Source organism: Phacochoerus africanus, chromosome 9, assembly GCF_016906955.1.
Source record: "Phacochoerus africanus isolate WHEZ1 chromosome 9, ROS_Pafr_v1, whole genome shotgun sequence".
Lineage (NCBI taxonomy): Eukaryota > Metazoa > Chordata > Mammalia > Artiodactyla > Suidae > Phacochoerus > Phacochoerus africanus.
Genome location: NC_062552.1, coordinates 26,240,950 through 26,261,696, shown reverse-complemented (window position 1 = coordinate 26,261,696; position 20,747 = coordinate 26,240,950). Strand labels below are relative to the sequence as shown.

The window sequence follows — 20,747 nt, the reverse complement described above, 5'->3', positions numbered from 1 at the left end:
GTTATACTTTTTTTTTTGTCTTTTTGCCATTTATTGGGCCACTCTCGAGGCATATGGAGTTCCTAGGCTAGGGGTCTAATTGGAGCTGTAGCCACTGGCCTACACCAGAGCCATAGCAACACGGGACCCAAGCCGAGTCTGCAACCTACACCACAGCTCACGGCAATGCCAGATCTTTAACCGACTGAGCAAGGCCAGGGATCGAACCCGCAACGTCATGGTTCATAGTTGGATTTGTTAACCACTGTGCCACGACGGGAACTCCTAGTTATACTGTTTTTTAACCAATTTATGCATTTTATATTTTACTTATTTTCAGAGGGTGTATTATTTTTGTTATTCTTACCAGTTATTCTTTATATTATGCTATATAAAATATTTAATGTTATATAAGGCTTTCTTCTTTATACATTTTAGATGCATAATATACACAATTTTAATATAATGCTAATTTTTAAAGAAAAATTGAAATGTAATAGATAATACTAAATAGTAAAGATGAAAGCCATTAAAAGAAAAAGGATACAATATATGAAGCTTGAGAAAGTAGAAAGTTGTATGTAGTGGTAAAGAAAGGACATATGCCAAACTAAATCCCACATCTCAGTTTCTGCACTTGCCAGGACCTATTCTAGGCTCTCCTCTATCCTACGTAGAAGTAGCTATAGTATCTATAGAATGTATTTTTGTTTGGGTTCTAAGAGATAAAGTTTATTTATTTATTTATTTATTTATTTATTTATTTTTTGGTCTTTTTGCTATTTCTTGGGCCACTCCCGCAGCATATGGAGGTTCCCAGGCTAGGGGTCTAATTGGAGCTGTAGCCACCAGCCTACACCAGAGCCACAGCAACGCGGGATCCAAGCCACATCTGCAACCTACACCACAGCTTACGGCAACACCGGATCGTTAACCCACTGAGCGAGGCCAGGGATCGAACCCACAACCTCATGGTTCCTAGTCGGATTCGTTACCCACTGCACCACGACAGGAACTCCAGAGATAAAGTTTATAAGCCTTTAGCTAATGCCTGCTTCAGTAAATGTAGTTTTGGGGTTACTGCTATTATCTGAAAGTCACAAGTGTCCCCACCCCCAATATATGTAAGTATTTATCATATTTTGACCTAGAGGTGAATGCATGCATTATGAAAGAATTTTTTTTTTTTTTTTTGGTCCTTTGTCTTTTTGAGGGTTGCACCCGTGGCATATGGAGGTTCCCAGGCTAGGGGTATAATCGGAGCTGTAACTGCCAGCCTATGCCACAGCCATAGCAACACCAGATCTGTGACCTACACCACAGCTCACAGCAACGCCGGATCCTTAACCCACTGAGCAAGGCCAGGGATCGAACCTGCAACGTCATGGCTCCTAGTCGGATTCGTTTCCACTGCGCCACGATGGGAACACCCTATGAAAGGAATTCTTTTACATGTGAGTTTGCAGGTGCTTTTCACTAATTCTCACATGTGTGTCTTAGTTATCTATCAGTCTTAGCCTGAAGGAAGGAATGCCAGTTCACTTGCACTTTCATCCTCTGAGCGTCAGAATGAGACTTTATATCATTTCTAATATTTCAAAATCACTCAATACATGATGGCCTGTCATGTATAGGGTTCTTCCTAGTTCCAGCATCCTCCCGATGCACTTTCCTCTGGGAAAGATGTTTGCAAGCTGGGCACAAAAGAATAAAAAGGATAAGCTACCATCTGTGAGGGAAGAAGCTCCCTTCCCAAGCTTCATCTCGCCGAGCACCCACTGACCATACCAGGTTCCGGGCCCAGAACGTTTATTACAAAATACAGCAGGGAGGTCTGAGGAAGAGTCACTCGTCATAGAATTTTGGCAGCTCATTGCCCAAGATTACTCGATGGTCCACACCAGCAGCTGTAATGGTGACCAGATAGATGACACCCCCGCTAGAGCCATCCCGGTTCATGGCCAGAGCAATAGCTGCAGAGGGTTTCAAGTTGGAGAGAGAAGAGAGAATGGCTTAGCTTTAAAAATCTTTTCCTTTCCTTGTGTCTATATGCCTACTACCACTTTCAGACTTCAAAACCCCGTCTCCTAGAGATGCATATTTCATGGTGTACTGGTGAACCCACTTAAAATTCTTCATCTCTGGCATCTCCTGATGTCCATGGTCTCAACACTCTTGCCACGAGTGACTTCAAGTGTAAATAGATAAACAAATAGCTCACAAATTCTTGCATATTTAGCAATCTTAAGAGCTGGCGCACTGGTTCTTGTAGTCACCATATAACTTAACTTGGTGTGCTCACAACAGTCCTGGTTTATGCCGTTTGTCCTGAAATCCCATCTAGTTCACCACCGGCCCTGCCCCCTTTCACTCTCAAAAGCGTCCCAGTGTGGCTATTTAATTAAATGGTCACCAGCATATTCCTCTTCCTGTTCCTTGTACTCTGCTTCCTTCCCATGTTTAACTCCTGCCCCAGGTTAGTTACCATTTGTGGTGAAGCGCCTGCACTCCTCAGGGGACATGCCTGGCTTATACGCCGCGTCCACATAACCGTAGATGTAGGTGCTTCCAGAGCCACCGATGGCAAAGGGCTGTCGAATCAGCATTCCTCCCATGGTTCCATATACCTGGGGGGCGGGGGGCATCCTACAGGTCAGACTGTGAAAGCATCAATCCTCTACTTACCACCAAGACAAGCAGGTGGGCTCCCCACTCTGCAATGAAGCCCCAGCATCCTCCACCCTTATCCTTTGCGTCTATACCATGCTTTTAGAGGCAGCATCTTTGAAACTCATTGCTAGAATGACATAGGACCTCCATCTCCCTCTCTGGGGGAGAGAGGAACCCCCAGGGAAGGAGTACATTGGGAGGGACTCACCTGGCCCCCTTCACGTTGGTCCCAGCCGGCTACCATGAGATGTGCAGATAGGTCCTCCCGATATTTATAGCTGATGTTCCTCACCACGTTTGCAGCAGCCAGAACAAGTGGAGGTTCTTCCAGTTCCATTCTAAAGGAAGTGTTAGGAGTAGGCGTCGAGATAATTTCCGGGAGTTCCATCCTCCTGGGTCATTACCATCCTCCCGGGTCATTACCATCCTCCCGGGTCATTACCATCCTCCCTGCCAAGTGACACCTGAAACTTACAGCTGCAAAGATCCTAACTCCAGTTCCCCTCCCACGTGTACAGGCAAACCAGTCTCACATCACCAATGGGTAAGATTTCATTTATTTCCTTCCTTTACTCTGTCCCACCCCCACTCCCTAGTGACATAACTCTCCTGGCTGCAAGAACGCTGCCCATGTGGGGAAAAGCAGATAAGCTTTACTTCTGCCCCAAATGACCTTGGTTTCTCGCAGGTCACTGCCTGATATTATGGTGGGCCATGGTGTCATTACCTTCCTCATTATTTATATGAGGGTACTGGTTTGCAGTTTTCAAACCCCTGTCCTGCTCATCACTTGATCTGGTGAGGTAGGGTAGGTACTATTAATATCTCTACTCTACAGGTGCAGAAACCAGCTTCAAGAGATTTAAGTGCCAGTTCAAGGCTAATAAAAGCGGGAGCCAAAACAAGAATTTTTCATTTTCCACTGCAGTGTTCCTGGACCAGGACACTGTATAGGGGTTCACTGGTTGGGGAAGCTCTAGCTGGGGTGGACTGAGGACCCCAAAGCTTCATACCCATGGAGCTCCAGCTGGTAGGCAGCCATGTCCGCTATGGCCTGAGCATCAGCGGCTGAGCCAGAGAGCGCACAGTAGATTCGATGATGCAGGGGGGACAGCTTGTCAAACACTCGGTTTACCACCGCCTCTCTGTCAAGAAGAAGGCAGAAGTCAGCAATGTCAGAAGTGCCCAAATTCTTGATATTAATCTCTCAGTGTTTCTCAAATTTACTCCACAAGAGAACACCTTCAGAATACATTACATTTAATGCATGAATGAAATCCAGAAGCAAAGAATCATCTCAAATGAAATGCTGCAGGCGATGATCAAAATTAGACTTACTTTCAGTCTTAGACTTTTATGATAAAACAAAAAAGTTAAATTAAGAATAATGTTTCCCTGCAGTTCCTGTCCTGGCTCAGTGGTTAACGAATCCGACTAAGAACCATGGGGTTGCGGGTTCGATCCCTGGCCTCACTCAGTGGGTTGGGATCCGGCTTTGCCGTGGGCTGTGGTGTGGGTTGCAGATGCAGCCTGGATCCTGTGTTGCTGTGGCTTTGGTGTAGGCCTGGCAGCTACAGCTCCAATTAGACCCCTAGCCTGGGAGCCTCCATATGCCGTGGGCTCGGCCCTAGAAAAATACGAAAAGACAAAAAAATAATGTTCCCCTTATTAATTTTTCTTTGCTATTAGCCATCTGGAGGAAGTTATGTGTTCTATGGGAACATTAAGTAATATTGACCAAATCCTATATATATTTATTTTGTATGTGAGAAAACTAGCCAGAAGGGAGGAAGACGAAATTAGTTCAACACACAGTGGATGAGAAAATACAATATCTGCCTGGCAGAAGCATTTTTTTCTATCTCTAAACACAGGTGGCAAGAGGGCCCCTGAAATCTCTACCCCCCAAACCCTTTAGAGTCCCGAAAAAATACCCACCCAGTATCTTATTATAGTGGCCTTTCTGAAAGGTTAAATCAGTGTCTCCAAATTGCCAGTTCATCAGTCTCTTCATGAATGGTTAAGAAAAACGTGTGTTTGGGACCATTAGCTTCCTTCCAAAAGTATACACCATCACTTGTACTTACCCTGCAGACACCCGGGAGTCAGATCCCACCACGACGCCCCCATCAAACTCCACTGCCATGATGGTTGTCTGCAGAGACACAGAGGAGGGACTATCAGAGCAGGAAGAGCCTTGATCCCTTCATGTGGAGGGATCTCTTCCTTCTTGAGGAAACAGCCTCAAGAGAGGGGAGAAATCTGGCTCAAGGTCACACGGTCATTGAGGCCAGAGGGGACTTCCAGTATTGGATTTTTTTTCCCTCCATCTTTCCATTTTCTCTCTTGTCTCTCCTGGCCGCAAGGGAATGTTGGAGCCTGGCCATGGTATCACACAGAAGGAAGGGCATCCCTGAGCCCCAACCTTCCTAAGTGGAGTTCTTTGCACGGTAAAGAGAGAGACAGGGTGAGGTGCCTAGAGGCAGAAGGACTCCTTTTGAGTAAAGGGTGGGGGAGGGCACTTCCAAGCACCCAAAGGCAGCTCTGCAAGTGAATTACCTCCACATCTGCTTGCTGTGTGTACAGCTGTGCTACCGACCACCCCCGCCCCCACAGCAAGTTACCATGATCATCTTGGGAAACAAGGTAACAAGCTCTAGTCTTTTTTTTTTTGGCCCGGAATCATCCATCCCACACCTTTCATCAGAAGTGAGCTTTCAGTTTATTGAACAATGGAAAACACCTCAGAGGTCAGTGGTTAGCATGGCCAGTGAAAAGGAAGGAGGAAAGAGCAAGAAGCACATGAGACAAAGGTTTCATTCAAGGATTTCTGATCAAGACGCAAATAGATATCTCAGTAGACAGGGGAAGGGATTTGTACCAAGGGAGCATTTGATTGGGGAGTTTGAGCTGACTTTTCCAGGTCAAGAAAGGAAATTAAGGAGAAGAAGAAAGAATGAAGGAGAATAAAGGTACAATTTTAACTCCCGTTGAGTTGGAAAGAACCTTTAGAAGAAACTGAGTCACTGAGAAGGCGAGTGACTCGTCCAAAGTCACACAACTAAAACCCAGGTCTAGTTCTCATGCTTTGTTCTGACTTCTTACTCTCCACTGCTCATCTGGCTGTGAGGGGAGATTATCTGATTTATAAATGGTTTTATGGCTCTCCTTCTCACCACTCCATAAGTTACCTTGGCCCCCAGGGATATTAGCCTGAGTGTTCATTTTGACCTACTGATTGGTCATGAATAGCCCACCAGGGAACAGGGGCAACCCCATCCTAGAGGGTGTTGCTTTACAACAAAGCTGCTCTGACGCTGAGTGGTAGCAGTAGTTTGAGAGCAGAAGCTAGCCAGTCTTGGGCTGCCATCTGCCCCCCGGGGGCCCAACCTGGGCAAAAGTCCCCCGGCAGGTGTGTGCAAGACCTTGGAAAGGGAGCATGGCAGCGCCTGGGCCAAGCAGGAGCCTTCCTGGGCCCAGCTGGGGAAGGGCACTACCAGCTCACATAGAACCCCCATGATCAGTGCTGGGGCTACGACTATGAGTTACCCAAGGGCTGGCTTATCAAACGGTTGTGTCCCTTCTCAATTAGTACCCATACTCCCCTCTCTCAAGCGCTGTCCTACTTCACCCAGGGCACAATTTCCTCATCTCTGTGCATCCTCTCCAACCCCCTCCCTTGATTTAACCATCCCCCCCCTCCAGTCCAGAGTGAAAGCGAAAGCGCTTTGGAACAGCTTCCCCTTAACGCTTCCACCTAAGGGCCAATGCACCCCCTTTCTACCAGCCTCGCGTGCCCAGTCCCTTCGCGGACCCCTAGACGACCCCCTCCAGAACAGAGACGCCTGTATTCATTTCAGGGTGCAAGCAGCTGGCTGCTACAAGCTATCTCCTCACGCTTGTTAGTCTTCAAATTTACTCCTTGGCGCTTCCAGGGTCCCCTTGTCTCTCCACCCCTCTGCTGGCCCTCAAGCCCAGACTCATTACCCCAGTGTGGACTTCTCCGGCCCGGGGTAAGTCCCCAGTAGGTCCTCCAGCCCGCAGCATCCCGGTGCCACGCTCCTCGCTGCCTTGGGCACTGGTTTCCGACCTGGGACAGCACGGGGTGAGCTGCCTTACAGCCCCGCCCCTTCGCCACGCCCGCCAGGGGGCGCCCTGGTCCGCTCCTTGCGGCTTCGCACTCCTGCGCCAACCTGTGTGGTGCAGGTCTGCCCGGAGACAGATGACGTGAGATCCCTACCAAAGGGCTGGGGTGAAAAAGTCCAGACCATTGGATCCCGCAAGAGGAGGCAAGGAAAGAAGGAGGGTCTGGCGTTGGTGATAGTGAAGGTGGAGCGCCAGGGCTCCTCCCCCAAACCTCAGATCTGACGCCAACGCCCTCCTCCAAAATAGTCCGGGCTGGCCGCCTTGGGGAAGTGGGCGGGTCTAGTGAGCCGGCGGCCGCTTTCGTTTTCCCTTTCCCATAAACCGCTTGCTTCCAGCTCGCTGAGGCGGTCCAGGTCGGTTCCCGGGACTTTCCGAGATCCCCGCCCCGGCCCGCCCCTGGACCCTCCCCGCTGCGGGTCCAGGCCTGCTCGGGCACCCACTCCGACAGCATCGAGAGAATCCAGCCCAGCAGGGATAGCGAGAGCCCCAGGCCGGGGATCGACCTCGTACGGCCAATGGCCAGCTCGGGGTCCTCGGCTCCCTGCGGGTGTCTCTGCGTCTCCCGAGCTTCCCTGCCTTGGCTGGGGGCAGCGCTGCTGCTTCTCGCCGACTGGGTGCTGCTCCGGCCGGCGCTGCCCCGGATATCCTCCCTGCTGCTGCCCCCAGCGCTGCCGCTGCTCCGGGTCTGGGTGGTGGGCCTGAGCCGTTGGGCTGTGCTGTGGTTGGGGGCCCGCAGCGTCCTCAGGGCGACGGTTGGCTTCCGGGGGAAAAGCACAGGACTTCAGGGATGGCTGGCAGCTTTGGAGCCGCTGGCGGCGGCTCTGGGCTTGGCTCTGCCGGGACTTGCCTTGTTCCGAGAGTTGGGCTCGGGAGCAGCTGACAGAACGCGGCTACTGCACTGGGGGAGTCGCCTCGATGCCTTCGCCCTCAGCTATGCAGCGGCATTGCCCGCGGCCGCCCTGTGGCATAAGCTTAGGAGCCTTTGGGTGCAAGGAAGTCACGGAGGCTCTGGAGTGACAGTGAGCCGGCTTCTCGGCTGCCTGGGCTCAGAGATCCGCCACCTCTGGCTCCTTCTGACCCTGGTGGTCCTCTCCAGCCTTGGTAAGGGGGATGCAGGGGGAGGGAGAGGGAGGTTAGAGGGCTGGGTAGGAATCAAGCCTAATGGTCAGTGAGATAGACAGGTGTGAGTTCTCGGAAATGTGGATAAGAGCAAGCCGACCCCGCTCAGGTCCACTTGGTGGAGAGGAAAGAGCCCTGGACTGGGTGGGAGTCAGGAGTCCTGGACTCCAGTGCTGCTCAGGTGTTGCTTCACTGGCCACCTTGGGCGAGCTCTTTCCTCCTACCATCCTAGGCTTCTTAATTAACCCTCTAAAGGTCTGGTGAGGCCACAGGATTGCGAGTTCCCCGGGGGGCCCATTCCAGTGCCGAGAGTGTGCGCTGTTTCTGCAGGATAATGGGCAAGGGTGAAGGGAGGATGGGTGGGAGGTGCAGCCTGGTTAGAGCTGAGCTGCTTAGGCTGCTTAGACTTGCTCTTTCTGACCCGGCAATCTCTCTTCTCCCTCCCCAGGGGAGATGGCCATTCCGTTCTTCACAGGCCGGCTCACTGACTGGATTCTACGAGATGGGGCAGGCGCTGCCTTCACGCAGAACCTAACTCTCATGTCCATCCTCATCATAGCCAGGTCTGACTGCTGAGCTTGGAAGGCTGGGGACGGGGGACCCTGAAAAGGGAGCAGTTGGAAATTGGGGCCGCCCTCCAAAGTGCACTTCTACGGGGTCCCTGACCGACCGGCCCTCCTTTGTCTCCCTCTAGCTCGGTGCTGGAGTTCGTGTGCGACGGGATCTATAACAGCACCATGGGCCGCGTGCACAGCCACCTGCAGGGAGAGGTGTTTCGGTCTGTCCTGCGCCAAGAAACAGAGTTTTTTCAGAAGAATCAAACAGGTGTCTTATGAACCTCTTTCATTATCCGTCTGTTTTCTATTTGTATCCCCACACATCATCTTTTACTTATAACCTTGATCTTTCTCACACACACACACACACAAATGGTGTCCCTTTTTATTCCTGATGTACTTCAAGAGCAAGATATGCTCTTTACCTTTAGAAAAGCCTACTGTTGGAGTTCGCCGGTGGCTCAGCGGGTTAAGGATCTGGTGTTGCCACTGCTGTAGTTCTGGGGCTGCTGTGGCTCAGATCGCTGCTGTGGCTCAGCTTGCTTCCATGGCGAGGTTCCATCTGGCCAGGGAAGTTCTGCATGCTGTGGGAAGGGCAAAAAAACAAACAAACAAACAAACAAACAAACAAAAAAAACCAAAAAAACCCCAAAAACACAATAAAACAAAAAAAAAAATGATTAACCTACTGTTTCCATCCAAGATTTTTCCATAAACTATCCCTATAAGTGTATTTAGGTAGAATTTCAAACCTGGAAATTTTGAGATTAGAGAGTCTAGCTGACTCATTTTACAGAGAAGTGAAATGAGGTCTAGACCTAAATGCCAACATTTGCATGGATGCACATGGATGAAGACAAACTTGAGAGCAGAACCCATGTCTTGATTCCCAATCCAGTGCTTGCTGTGGTTTCCTGGACTGCTCTCTAGTAGTCTCTCCATTTTTCTCCAGCTCTTGTATGATCAGCTTAAGTTCTTCCTACCTATGAGCATGGTATATACAAGTTCTTTAAGGAACAGACACCTGTCAAAGAAACAGAAGTTCACATGGGCATCCATTTCTTTAAAAAATTTTTTTTCTTTTATGACTGCACCTGTGGCATATGGACGTTCCTGGGCCAGGGGTTGAATCAGAGCTACAGGTGAGGCCTGTGCCAGTCATGGCAACACCTGATCCAGCATCTGTGACCTACGCCACAGCTTGTGGCAACAGCTGGTCCTTAACCCACTGAGCGAAGCCAGGGATCCAGCCTGCAACCTCACAGAGCCGGCGTCAGGTCCTTAACCGCTGAGCCACAGTGGGAACTCTGGGCATCAGTTTCTTTATAGTTAAAACGAAGGTCTTTGGCCAGGCTTTTCCACTCTAACACATTTTCCTTGCATTATGTTTCAGTCCTCCCCCAACCACAGACCTTGTTTTCCTGACCTTTTTTTTTTTTTTTTTGCTATTTCTTGGGCCGTTCCCGCGGCATATGGAGGTTCCCAGGCTAGGGGTCCAATCGGAGCTGTAGCCACCGGCCTACGCCAGAGCCACAGCAACGCGGATCCGAGCCAAGTCTGCAACCTACATCACAGCTCACAGCAACGCCGGATCGTTAACCCACTGAGCAAGGGCAGGGACCGAACCCGCAACCTCATGGTTCCTAGTCGGATTCGTTAACCACTGCGCTGTGACGGGAACTCCTTTTCCTGACCTTCTTAGAACACTGTGTTGATGCCCTTCGCTGTGGCACCTGGCTCATTGCTGGTCGCTCCCATCACTCTGAGCCTCCTGTTCACTCCACTCTCTTCTCTTGAACCCTTGGCAGGTGCCATCACATCTCGGGTAACAGAGGACACATCTACTGTGAGTGTGTCTCTGAGTTCGGAGCTGAGCCTCTTGCTGTGGTACCTCGCACGGGGACTGTGTCTCTTAGGGCTCATGCTCTGGGGGTCACCTCCCCTCACCATGGTCACCCTGGCCGCCTTGCCACTGCTTTTCCTTCTGCCTGAGAAGCTGGGGAAATGGCACCAGGTATGTCTAGGGAGTTGCCTCAACCTACACTGACCCTCATCCCAGACTTGGTGGGCTCAGATCCCTTTCCTGGCACCTTCACTGCTTCTCCTCTTTGTGGGACTCCTTGTCCCTGTCGTCCACGTTCCCAGATTGCTCAGTGTTGATCTTCACATCCCTTGTGTCTTCTTTTCTAATGCCTGCCCACAACCTGTCTTTAAGAACATGATCAGCCATCTCAAGAATATGCTCCCCTACGACGCTTCTGAGTCATTTTCCTCTTCTCTGTATCCTTTAGTATCTGGGGGCCTGGCTGTGTCCCTTTGTCCCCTTGCCTTCCCTCTACCACGTCTCACCTTTAAACTCTAATCGGATAACTCAGGTACTAGTGTCCCTTATGGTTTGTCAACAACCATGTGTGGCATCTCTGGTCCATGTCTCCACAGGTGATGGCAGCACAGGTGCAGGAATCTCTGGCAAAGTCAAGCCAGGTGGCCATTGAGGTTCTGTCAGCTATGCCTACTGTCCGGAGCTTTGCCAATGAAGAGGGTGAGGCCCAGAAGTTCAAGCAAAAGCTGCAGGACATGAAGACACTCAACCAGAAGGAGGCCCTGGCCTATGCGGTCGACCTCTGGACCACCAGTGTGAGCACCTGCAGATGACTGCCTAGTCCCTTGTCCCCAAGATGCCTCAATGCCATTCCCTTTCCCATGACCCTGCTCCACACTCTTCCTCCACTGCCCAGTGGTTGGTTCAGTGGCCATATTCTAACAACCGGAGGCTCAGTCACCCTACTCACTGTTCCTAACCCCCTCCCCCTTTTTAGGCGTGCTGGATGGCTTCCTTTCACTACGGTACACAAAAATCCACCCAACCCTCTCTTTAGGGAAGTGTTTTCCAAGGCCTTCCTTTGCCTCGAGGGGGTGCTCAGAGGACTATAAATTCTGGCACCCTGTCCCGTTTCATGCTGACACTACATGGATGCTAGTGAGAGTCCTGGGAGTAGCAGAAGCAAGGATGAGGGGCACCTGTGATGTAACCGAAAGCGACCGCGACCAGCCATCAAGTTCCTGTCATGATGCTGCCATTTTCTGGCTCTGTGACCAGGGGCTGGTGACTTCACTTCTCTGAGACTGTTTTCTCAGTTTTAAAAATGGCAGTGACCTAACCTTGTTTATGGGGCTTTTGATGCGACTATTAGATGACATTACATTCATGAAGGCCTTTTGTGCAGAGTAAATGCTTCCCAGACAAGGTGATAATGGTGATGGTAATAACGATTGGCTTCTTTTCTGTATAACTGAGTGAGACTCCGTGGCATTGCTATGGTTCATTCCTTTTTTTTGTTTATTTGTTTGTTTTTGCTTTTTAGGGCTGCACCTGAGGCATTTGGAGGTTCCCTGGTAAGGGGTCCAGTCGGAGCTACAGCTGCCAGCCTACCCTAGAGCTACAGCCACAGCAACACTAGATCTGAGCCACATCTTCGACCTACACCACAGCTCATGGCAACACCCGATCCTTAACCCACTGAGCGAGGCCAGGGATCGAACCCGCAACCTCCTGGTTCCTAGTCGGATTCGTTAACCACTGAGCCACGACGGGAACTCCAAGAACTTCTTATCTCCTTAATGCTAATGATTCTGCTTCTCTGAACCCCCTCTAGATTTTTCTACAAAAGTCCCTTTTCTGTGTGGTCTCTCCACAGATCTCAGGGATGTTGCTGAAGGTGGGAATCCTGTATGTTGGCGGGAAGCTGGTGACAGGTGGGGCTATAAGCAGTGGAAACCTCGTCACATTTGTTCTCTACCAGATCCAGTTCACCGAAGCTGTTCAGGTGAGGTCCTTCCATTCTCACATCCCAGGGCTTTTCCCTCCCCTGTCCCATCACCATCTGAGTCACCTTCCTTCCATGCTTTGCCCTTCTCACATCACATAATCCTGGCAGGCAGATCAGGTCCCTCCCCCACTACCTCCCCCCATCTCACTATTCATACCTCCCCTCCAGGTACTGCTGTCCACCTACCCCAGGGTACAGAAGGCTGTGGGCTCCTCAAAGGAAATATTTGAGTATCTGGACCGAATCCCTCGCTGCCCGGCCAGTGGATCGTTGACTTCCTTAAAGTCGGAGGGGCTTGTCAAGTTCCAGAATGTCTCCTTTGCCTACCCGAACCGACCAGAGGTCCCAGTGCTGCAGGTACAACCCACCAACCCCTGCACTCCACCAACCTCCCTCTCAGCTCGATCTGAATCGTCTTCCTGCCTTCAGTCTGCTTAACATCAGGTGTAGCTAGATCCTTCTTTACCCTTCAGAGGCAAAGATGAGCATCATCTGTTCCATAAAATTGCCCCAAACTCAAGAACCAGTTTGGATTTCCAGGGAGGACAGGAAAGGAGGCTCTCAGGGAGAAGGCTCTCATATCCTAAGGAACTGCTGCAAAATCTGTGTATCCATCTGGTCTTCCATCTTTCCTTTTTCTTGCCTTTTTTTTCTTCCTTTTTTTAATGGTCACACTGGGCCAGGAGCTGAAGTGAAGCTGCAGCTGCCGGCCTGCATCACAGCCACAGCAACACCGGCTCTGAGCCACTTCTGTGACTGAACGGGGCAGCTGCAGCCACACCAGGTCCTTAACCCACTGGGCGAGGCCAAGGATCGAACCTGTATCCTCACGGATACTATGTCAGGGTCTTAACCTCCTGAGCCACAACAGGAACTCCTCCTTTTTCTTTCCATTTGTGATTTCAAATGTGATTTTTTTTTTCTTTTTTTCTCCTGGTCTCTGAGATTGAGTGTGCGGCACGGTCTTTGCCCTGGTCTTTGTCTCCTCTTCCATCTCTAGTCCACGGGGAGGTGGCATCGCTGAGGAGCAGAAGTCTGTGCATGTGGGAGGGTAGGAGTTGCTGTGTTTCTCCACTTTCCTCTTTTCTTCTCTGGGGTGAGACACTGACAAAACAATGGGCCAAGTCCATGACGCTCTTAAGGTTAGGGGCCTTGATCTGCCTCTTAGTGTGTGATTCTCTGGCCTCCAGGGCCTCACGTTCACTCTACGTCCTGGTGAGGTGACCGCCCTTGTGGGGCCCAATGGGTCTGGGAAGAGCACCGTGGCTGCCCTGCTGCAGAACCTGTACCAGCCCACGGAGGGGCAGGTGCTGCTGGGTGAGAAGCCCCTTCCTGAATATGAGCACCGCTACCTGCACAGACAGGTGAGCAAGAAGGTGGCACAGGGGAGGGCAGGGAGCTTCGAGTAAGAAGAGCATGCTCACTGGGCACTCTGAAAGGAGTGCTGGGAATGACAGGAGATCCTGGGGGGGCGGGGGGTGTGGTCAGGAGAGAGGCTGTGTGATTTCATGATTTGTTCACAATAAAGATTTTCAGTCTTCAGTCTCCAGATCATCATACTCCTGTGTTCCTCGTTCTCTCATCATGCTTTGTCCCAGGTGGCTGCGGTGGGGCAAGAGCCACAGCTCTTTGGAAGAAGTTTTCAAGAAAACATTGCCTATGGCCTGAGCCAGAAGCCAGCAATGGAGGAAGTCATAGCTGCCGCCATGGAGTCCGGAGCCCATAGCTTCATCTCCAAGCTCCCGCAAGGCTATGACACAGGTGCTCTCTCCTCTCATATCACCACCCAGGCATCTTTTTTTGGAGGGCTAGTTTTTTATGGCCACACCCATAGTCTGAATCCAAGCCTTGGATGCAACCTATGCAGCAGCTGCAGCAACGCCAGATCCTTTAACCCACTGCACCAGGCCAGGGATTGAACTGCACCTCCAAGGCGACCTGAGCCACAGCATTCAGGTTTTGTTTTTTGTTTTTTTTTTTTTTTTTTTTGCTTTTTTTCAGAGCTGCACCACAGCATATGGACATTCCCAGGCTAGGGGTCGAATCGGAGCTACAGCTGCTGACCTATACCACAGCTCATGGCAATGCTGGATCCTTAACCCACTGAGCAAGGCCAGGGATCTAACCCGAGTCCACATGGATACTAGTTGGGTTCATAAACCACTGAGTCATGTCAGGAACTCCTGCAGTTGCATCCTGAACCCACTGTGCCACAGCAGGAACTCTTTTTTTTTTAATTTTATTTTATGGCTCAGACATCTTTACCTTTGTTGAAATCCAATAGTTTTGCCTTTATTCATCAGTTTGAAGTTGTAAGAGCTTGTTTCTATGGCTCTTTCATCCTCATATCCTCAGAACTCCTTCACCTTCCCAGAACCTTCCCTATCCAGCTGTATCCGTCAGTCCGTGTGTGTGTGTGTGTGTGTGTGTGTGCACGCGCGTGCGTGCGTGCACATGTGCGCACACACTCGCGCATGTATGCAAGCACATGGATGCACATGTGCTTATCCAGCTCTTACCTGGGCACTTGTCTCTGCAGAGGTAGGTGAGGCTGGGAGCCAGCTATCAGGGGGTCAGCGACAGGCAGTGGCCTTGGCTCGAGCCTTGATCCGGAAACCACGGGTACTCATCCTGGATGATGCTACCAGTGCCCTGGATGCCAACAATCAAGCACAGGTGAGAGAGTCATCTTCTTAATGCCTGTAACCCACCCAGTCCTCCTTCCTTCACTCATCCTTTGTTATTGTACTAACATCATAATCATCCAAACCAGTCTTTGCAATTCTCAGTTCCCCTTCGCTTCTCCCCAACATGCCTAGAGTCAGTTAAAAGAGACGATCCTCAGACTCTGAATCTGCGAAGCCAAACATAAAGAAAAGATCCCATCATACCAATATTAGTTGAAATCTTACCATGTGCCAGAAATGTTAACAGGCCCTTTCCATGTACTCTCTCGTTTAATTATTCATCGTGAATGCTTGTGAGCTGGCTGTTGTTATCTTCATCGAACAGATGCTAAAATGCAGGCTAAGAGAGGCTGAACAACCCACTCGATAGCATTCAGCTCAATGTTGAATAGCAGAGCCTGGACCCAAATTCGAGTCTGCCTGACTCGAATATTCATTCTCTTTACTACTCACTTATGTCTCCTTGAAAGAGAATGTAAAAATTAGAGAGGAGAGGCTACTCAATACCCTTCACACTTTTCTTATGAGTTTCACCATAGGACACGCTCTTGCCCCCTCATGTAAACTGTCCTTAACAGATCAAAAGTTTGACAGAGAAGCACTCAGAATGAGAAGCTTTGATTTTGGGGTTCCTGGCCGAAGTGGCAGTGATCCTGGCGAGGTCTGTCCCAGCTCTTCTGGGAGTGGTCCCCAGCTTGACAGAGTCTGTGTTTTTTTCTCAGGTGGAGTCGCTCCTGTATGAAAGCCCTGAGCGGTACTCCCGGTCTGTGCTTCTCATCACCCAGCGTCTTAGTTCCGTGGAGCAGGCCAATCACATCCTCTTTCTGGAAGGAGGCACCATTGTTGAGGAGGGAACCCACCAGCAGCTCATGGCTAATAAGGGGCGCTATTGGACCATGTTGCAGGCTCCTGGTGGGTCAGATGCTCCTGAGTGAAGCTCTTCTCAGACCTGCACACTCCATCTCCCTCCCTTTTTCTCTCCTCTGTATAGTGGAGAATTTGAGAACAAGGGTCTTAACTAGAGCTGCAGCTGCTTCTGGGGGGAAGGGGGGGTCACATTCTAAAATGTAACCCCCTAGGTAATGCCTGAGATTTTGGCATGAGTGTCACCCACTGTCCAAGCTCCTCTTGATAATGCAGATTTCCTGGAAGAAAACCGGGCTTATAACTCTGTAGTGTAACTCCTTGGAGCCAGGTTGGTGTGGCTAGAACCCTGAAAATGAAGTGAAATATTTAAAATACGCAGAAAGGGAAGGTCAGCTCCTTTCGGTCTCACCAGAAGCATGTGCTGGCCCATAAATACCCTGTGGATTCTTGGTATTTATAATAAAATTGGTGTTTCGTACTGTGGTCTCTGGAGTTTTCAGTGCACCGAATGGCTCAACATGTGTAGTGCATTTTTCAGGAGCGGGTCTCTCCCACCTTCAGCATCCTCAATGTTTCACAGCCCTAAGTGTGCCATCTTCCCCCTTAAGTTTTCTATTTCCTATGCTTACCCCCTCCCCTTCTCCATCCTCCTATGCCTGCCCCTAAGAACGAGCCAGACAGGGATACAGTGTGGTCGTCTGAGGCACCAACTGTAGTGCCTCACGCCTCGGGGTGGAAGATTGAGGCCGAGCGCAGCTAGAGGAAGTGCAAGCGGCAAGCACTGGAGCGGAGGAGCTCACGCTTCACCACCTCGCCTGCCCAGATCCTTTCCCACAGGGCTCACCCGGCTCAGCAATGCCACCTGCCGGGGTAGTCTTAGTGTAGTGGGTGGGGTGGACCAATAAATCTCTTGCATTCGGGTAGGGCCATGGTAGCGTGACGTCAACAGTTGCTGGGCAGGTTAGGCCAGCACAGGTTGCAAGGAGAGGCGGGGTTTAGAGAAGTTAAACTCGGCAGCGCTCAGTCAAGCAAGAATTACTTGAGTAGATGCGGGCCGAAAGGGCAGGTCCTGTGGGCGGCTTCGGGTTAGGAAGACCGTTGAACTGGGAGAGGTCGTAAGAGGGACTAGGTCGAAAGACTGAGAGGCTGCGCCCTCGCCTCGGTGCTCCCTTCCCCCACATGCTGCAGGTGTATGTTGTTGCAGGACGCCCCAGAACCTGTCCTCAAGACTCAGTGCCCTCACCTATTCCTACCTCTCCCCTACTTGTATAAAATGATGCTTCTCTGAACACCCCTTCCCCCTTTCCGAGTTGAAACTATTCGCAATTTCTTGCTGACTCCAGCTTTCTGGTTGAGGTTACGCCTTTTGATGATACGACCCCTACTCGGTCCATAACTGTTCCTGGAGGATGCCCCAATCTGGAAGAGTCTCTCACTGTAATCTCATCGCCAAGGGGGCTTTCGAAGCCATTTGCTCTCTTTCCTTCTTTTGACAGTCTATCACCTGTTGCTTCCCTAATTTCCATGAGGGCGGAGCAGAAAAGCCTGTCCCCGACACAACATTCCTGGTCCCCAGACACTCACAGGACACTTCTCAGAAAAGGCAGGGGGATGCGGAAAAAATTCTGGTTCCCTCCCCTTAAGGCTTCGGGCTTTCGCTTTCACTTCCTCCTCCGAGAGAGCGGACGCATCTCCGGTGCTAGGCGATCATGGCGCTGCTGGATGTTTGCGGAGCCCCCCGAGCGCAGCGGGAAGACTGGGCTTTCCCAGTCGCGGAAAGCCGGCAGCGCTCGGACCCTGGTCACTACAGTTTCTCTATTCGATCTCCGGAACTCGCCCTCCCCCGGGGAATGCAGGTCAGGGCTGTAAGAAAATCCTCTGGGAGGTGGGCAGGAGGGCGCAGAGTAAAGAAGGGTCTGCCTTGAGATTGTCTAAAAGGCGGGGAAATGCGGACCGGACCACTCTTTAGCCCGGTGAGAGCCACATCCTGGGTCCAGGACCTGAGCCAGGACAGAGGCCACGTGGGACTTGGGGACTGGCAGCCTGAGGGTTAGGAAGTGCAGAGAAGGGCAGAGAGTTAGAGGTGAGATGGGGGCTCCCATCCGGAGACAAGAAAGCTTTTTCACCACACACAAATCACGCAGCCTTTCTCTTGGGACTATCTTAGGATACAAGGGCTGTGTATTGTCTTAGAAACCTATGCGTTTCAGCGGTCAGCCTCGCCTCAGCCACTCACTGTGGTGTGCCTTGGATCAAGTCCCTGTCTAAGTCTTGGGCTTTTCTTCCATAAAATCAGGATACTATTAATAAAATGTGTTCCCTGAGGGTTAAAGGACCTATAATGAAAAAAAAAAAAACAAAAAAACCATTATAGTGGCCCAAAGTTTTTAGCCTACAGTAACATTTTCTTTCTTTTTGACTGTGCTGGAAAATGAAAAAGGTTGGTGTCATGGCCTCTTCTTTTCCTTCTCTCAAACCATTTCCTTGTTGAGATGGATTGATTCTTAGCCGTTTCACTTATTGATGGTTGATTCTGTGTATCTCCGCACTCCCACAGTCTCTAAAATCCTTTCCTGGCGCTTCCAGCTTCGGAAGTTTCCAGTGCCCCTTTCTCTGCCTTTTCTGTCTCACTAGCCCACTGAATTCCTCCGGTCCCTGGGTGGGAATGGAGAAAGGAACGTACAGATTGAGATGGCTCATGGCACTACCACGCTGGCCTTCAAGTTCCAGCACGGAGTGATTGTGGCGGTGGATTCTCGGGCCTCGGCCGGGAGTTACATTGGTGAGTGTGGGTTCCAGCTGGCAGCGTCTGGACATCCGGGCCCTCCTCTGAGCCCGGGTTCGACATCAGCACCAAAGTGGAAGAAGATGCTGATTTAGGACATACAGGGAGAGCTGTGTGTGTGTGTGTGGAGGTCATTCCTCCTTTCTCAAAACTCCATCTTCTTCCAGCCACATTAAGAACGAACAAGGTGATTGAGATTAACCCTTACCTGCTTGGCACCATGTCTGGCTGTGCGGCGGACTGTCAGTATTGGGAGCGTCTGCTGGCCAAGGAGTGCAGGTAGGCGAGGCCTCTGACCTCCCTTCCAAGCCTAGGTTTCAATCTCGGATTCTGGGTCTTCCAGATCGCTGCTCCTCATTGACTTCCCCTGTGCTAACGTAGCATTTTAGCGCTAACGAAGTAGTTCAAAAAACAGCCTTTTGGTGATTGAAAATCCTCTCCCAAATCTCAGCCTGTGCTCCTGCCCATAAGCCAGACAATTTGTCAGTCATTTAGCACTGACACCATCGATGCTGGGTGGGATCTTCTGGTTCACTGGGATCTCTCCATGTGGCTTAGATACTTTACATTCCAAATCTTTCCCTGATGCTTAGAGCCCACAAAACCCTTCCTTGCAAATGCTTAGCTCATCAGTCATTGTCTGCACCCCCAGCTAGCCTTCTCCTGCCACTTCTAAGTCCCCTCCCAAACCAAACCGCCCTGTCCTCCCCAGGTTGTACTATCTGCGGAATGGGGACCGTATCTCAGTGTCCGCAGCCTCCAAACTGCTCTCCAATATGATGTACCAGTACCGGGGCATGGGCCTCTCCATGGGCAGTATGATCTGTGGCTGGGACAAGAAGGTGAGTCTCCCACCGTGGATGAGAGATCAGCTTCCCCATCGTACACTTTCACTCCCTCCCCTCCGAGGTATGTGGCACGTGGACTCCTTGGTTACAGAACTGTTCCAGCACATCCACTGGCAATTTCTGGGTCTGGCTGAGGACCCACTGTTTCATAAACTTGTCCCTTTTGACAAAATAGCTGATTCCAAGTTTGTTCCCCCCCCAAAGTTCTATGATTGTTACCAAAGTGCTATGTTACCCAAAGTTCAAATGTTTCTGTGGTCACCCTTATTCTTTTGTCCACTTGTCCTGGCTCACACTTGAATCTGTCTGTTACCAAGAGCTTCCTCTCCAGTCCCCACCTGGAACCTTCTTACATCCTATAGGGTCCTGGACTCTACTATGTGAATGAAAATGGGACTCGGCTCTCGGGAAATATGTTCTCCACTGGTAGCGGGAACACCTATGCTTATGGGGTCATGGACAGTGGCCATCGGTACGATCTTAGCATTGAAGAGGCCTATGACCTGGGCCGGAGGGCTATTGTTCATGCCACTCATCGAGACAGCTATTCTGGAGGCGTTGTCAATAGTAAGAGACTAAGGCCCCCCGCCCCCATCCTGGCGGGTGGGGGGAGGGGGTTTGAGATTGGGAGACGTGGAGGAGGCAGAGGGGCAGGGAGCAGGTGTTCAGAGCCAGAACAGGGGCATCGGAAGTCCCAGCATGAAAGGCTTTGACATTGCGTGTTGCTGTTGCCCCCGTCAACAGAACATCACGTATAATAGGAACTCACCAGAGGGGAAAGTCATGCCCTGTTCTTTCTGCCTTGCTTGCAGTGTACCACATGAAGGAAGATGGGTGGGTGAAGGTGGAGAGTACGGACGTCAGTGACCTGATGCACCAGTACCGGGAGGCCAGTCTGTAAGGGTGGCAGCAGCAGCTGGGCCGGCCTCTCCTGAGGAAGCCGGGCCGACTCAGGGACCTGGACCAGTTCACGCCCCAGAAGAAAGAGGGGCTTCACGTGACCCAGAGGGAACGAACCAGTGGCCCCTGGGGGGCAGGGCGGAGTTTATCCTTTTGTGTAGTCTCTGCTTCACTGGAGCCTCCCCCCCTCCCCAACCCCAACCTTCTGGGCATCTCACTAAGCACAATAAAAGAAAACGGTTACACAGGCGCCTCTGTGTTGTGGCTGAGCGGGCGTTGGGTGCGGGTTGTTGGGAGGAGGGGGCAGGAAACCCACTCAGACTTTTCCTGAGAAGAGATGTGCACCTCCCCCCCCCAAG

At 50.9% G+C, this 20,747-nt stretch overlaps 3 protein-coding genes across 4 annotated transcripts; 2 read left to right on the top strand and 1 right to left on the bottom strand.

Moving 5' to 3' along the window:
- Positions 1-1,771: 1,771 nt before the first annotated feature.
- PSMB9 (proteasome 20S subunit beta 9) lies at positions 1,772-6,946 on the bottom strand. The gene is made up of 6 exons (XM_047796032.1): positions 6,637-6,946; positions 4,737-4,804; positions 3,663-3,794; positions 2,858-2,987; positions 2,465-2,606; positions 1,772-1,952 (listed from the first exon to the last, which is right to left on the bottom strand). Exons 1-6 carry the CDS (start codon positions 6,694-6,696, stop codon positions 1,825-1,827), a joined length of 660 nt encoding a protein of 219 aa, XP_047651988.1. The 5' UTR covers positions 6,697-6,946; the 3' UTR covers positions 1,772-1,824.
- A 187-nt stretch (positions 6,947-7,133) lies between these two features.
- TAP1 (transporter 1, ATP binding cassette subfamily B member) lies at positions 7,134-16,333 on the top strand. Of its 2 annotated transcripts, XM_047796022.1 has the most exons (12): positions 7,134-7,148; positions 7,892-7,896; positions 8,363-8,477; positions 8,609-8,739; positions 10,280-10,485; positions 10,911-11,108; positions 12,170-12,298; positions 12,470-12,658; positions 13,492-13,665; positions 13,900-14,062; positions 14,841-14,977; positions 15,711-16,333. In XM_047796022.1, the coding sequence occupies exons 3-12, from the start codon at positions 8,368-8,370 to the stop codon at positions 15,921-15,923; spliced, it is 1,650 nt and encodes a 549-aa protein (XP_047651978.1). In that variant the 5' UTR covers positions 7,134-7,148; positions 7,892-7,896; positions 8,363-8,367; the 3' UTR covers positions 15,924-16,333. The 2 variants fall into 2 exon arrangements, with proteins under 2 accessions (XP_047651978.1, XP_047651977.1); XM_047796021.1 differs by lacking the exon at positions 7,134-7,148 and having other exon boundaries at positions 7,311-7,896.
- Positions 16,334-17,436: 1,103 nt separating this feature from the next.
- Positions 17,437-20,633, top strand: PSMB8 (proteasome 20S subunit beta 8). The gene is made up of 6 exons (XM_047796028.1): positions 17,437-17,711; positions 18,490-18,637; positions 18,808-18,919; positions 19,353-19,482; positions 19,851-20,055; positions 20,301-20,633. Exons 1-6 carry the CDS (start codon positions 17,565-17,567, stop codon positions 20,387-20,389), a joined length of 831 nt encoding a protein of 276 aa, XP_047651984.1. The 5' UTR covers positions 17,437-17,564; the 3' UTR covers positions 20,390-20,633.
- The last annotated feature ends 114 nt before the right edge of the window (positions 20,634-20,747 follow it).

Bases quoted from the DNA above. Each gene is read 5' to 3' on its own strand.
- PSMB9 (XM_047796032.1), bottom strand. From the start codon at position 6,696: ATGCTGCGGGCTGGAGGACCTACTGGGGACTTACCCCGGGCCGGAGAA. The intron at 2,988-3,662 runs GTATGAAGCTTT...CACTTCCTTTAG, and splicing joins TACCAGCTGGAGCTCCATGG to AATGGAACTGGAAGAACCTC. The intron at 2,607-2,857 runs GTGAGTCCCTCC...CCCGCCCCCCAG, and splicing joins ACCAACGTGAAGGGGGCCAG to GTATATGGAACCATGGGAGG.
- TAP1 (XM_047796021.1), top strand. From the start codon at position 7,311: ATGGCCAGCTCGGGGTCCTCGGCTCCCTGCGGGTGTCTCTGCGTCTCC. The intron at 13,666-13,899 runs GTGAGCAAGAAG...GCTTTGTCCCAG, and splicing joins ACCGCTACCTGCACAGACAG to GTGGCTGCGGTGGGGCAAGA. The intron at 14,063-14,840 runs GTGCTCTCTCCT...TTGTCTCTGCAG, and splicing joins CCCGCAAGGCTATGACACAG to AGGTAGGTGAGGCTGGGAGC.
- PSMB8 (XM_047796028.1), top strand. From the start codon at position 17,565: ATGGCGCTGCTGGATGTTTGCGGAGCCCCCCGAGCGCAGCGGGAAGAC. The intron at 18,920-19,352 runs GTAGGCGAGGCC...TGTCCTCCCCAG, and splicing joins CTGCTGGCCAAGGAGTGCAG to GTTGTACTATCTGCGGAATG. The intron at 19,483-19,850 runs GTGAGTCTCCCA...TACATCCTATAG, and splicing joins TCTGTGGCTGGGACAAGAAG to GGTCCTGGACTCTACTATGT.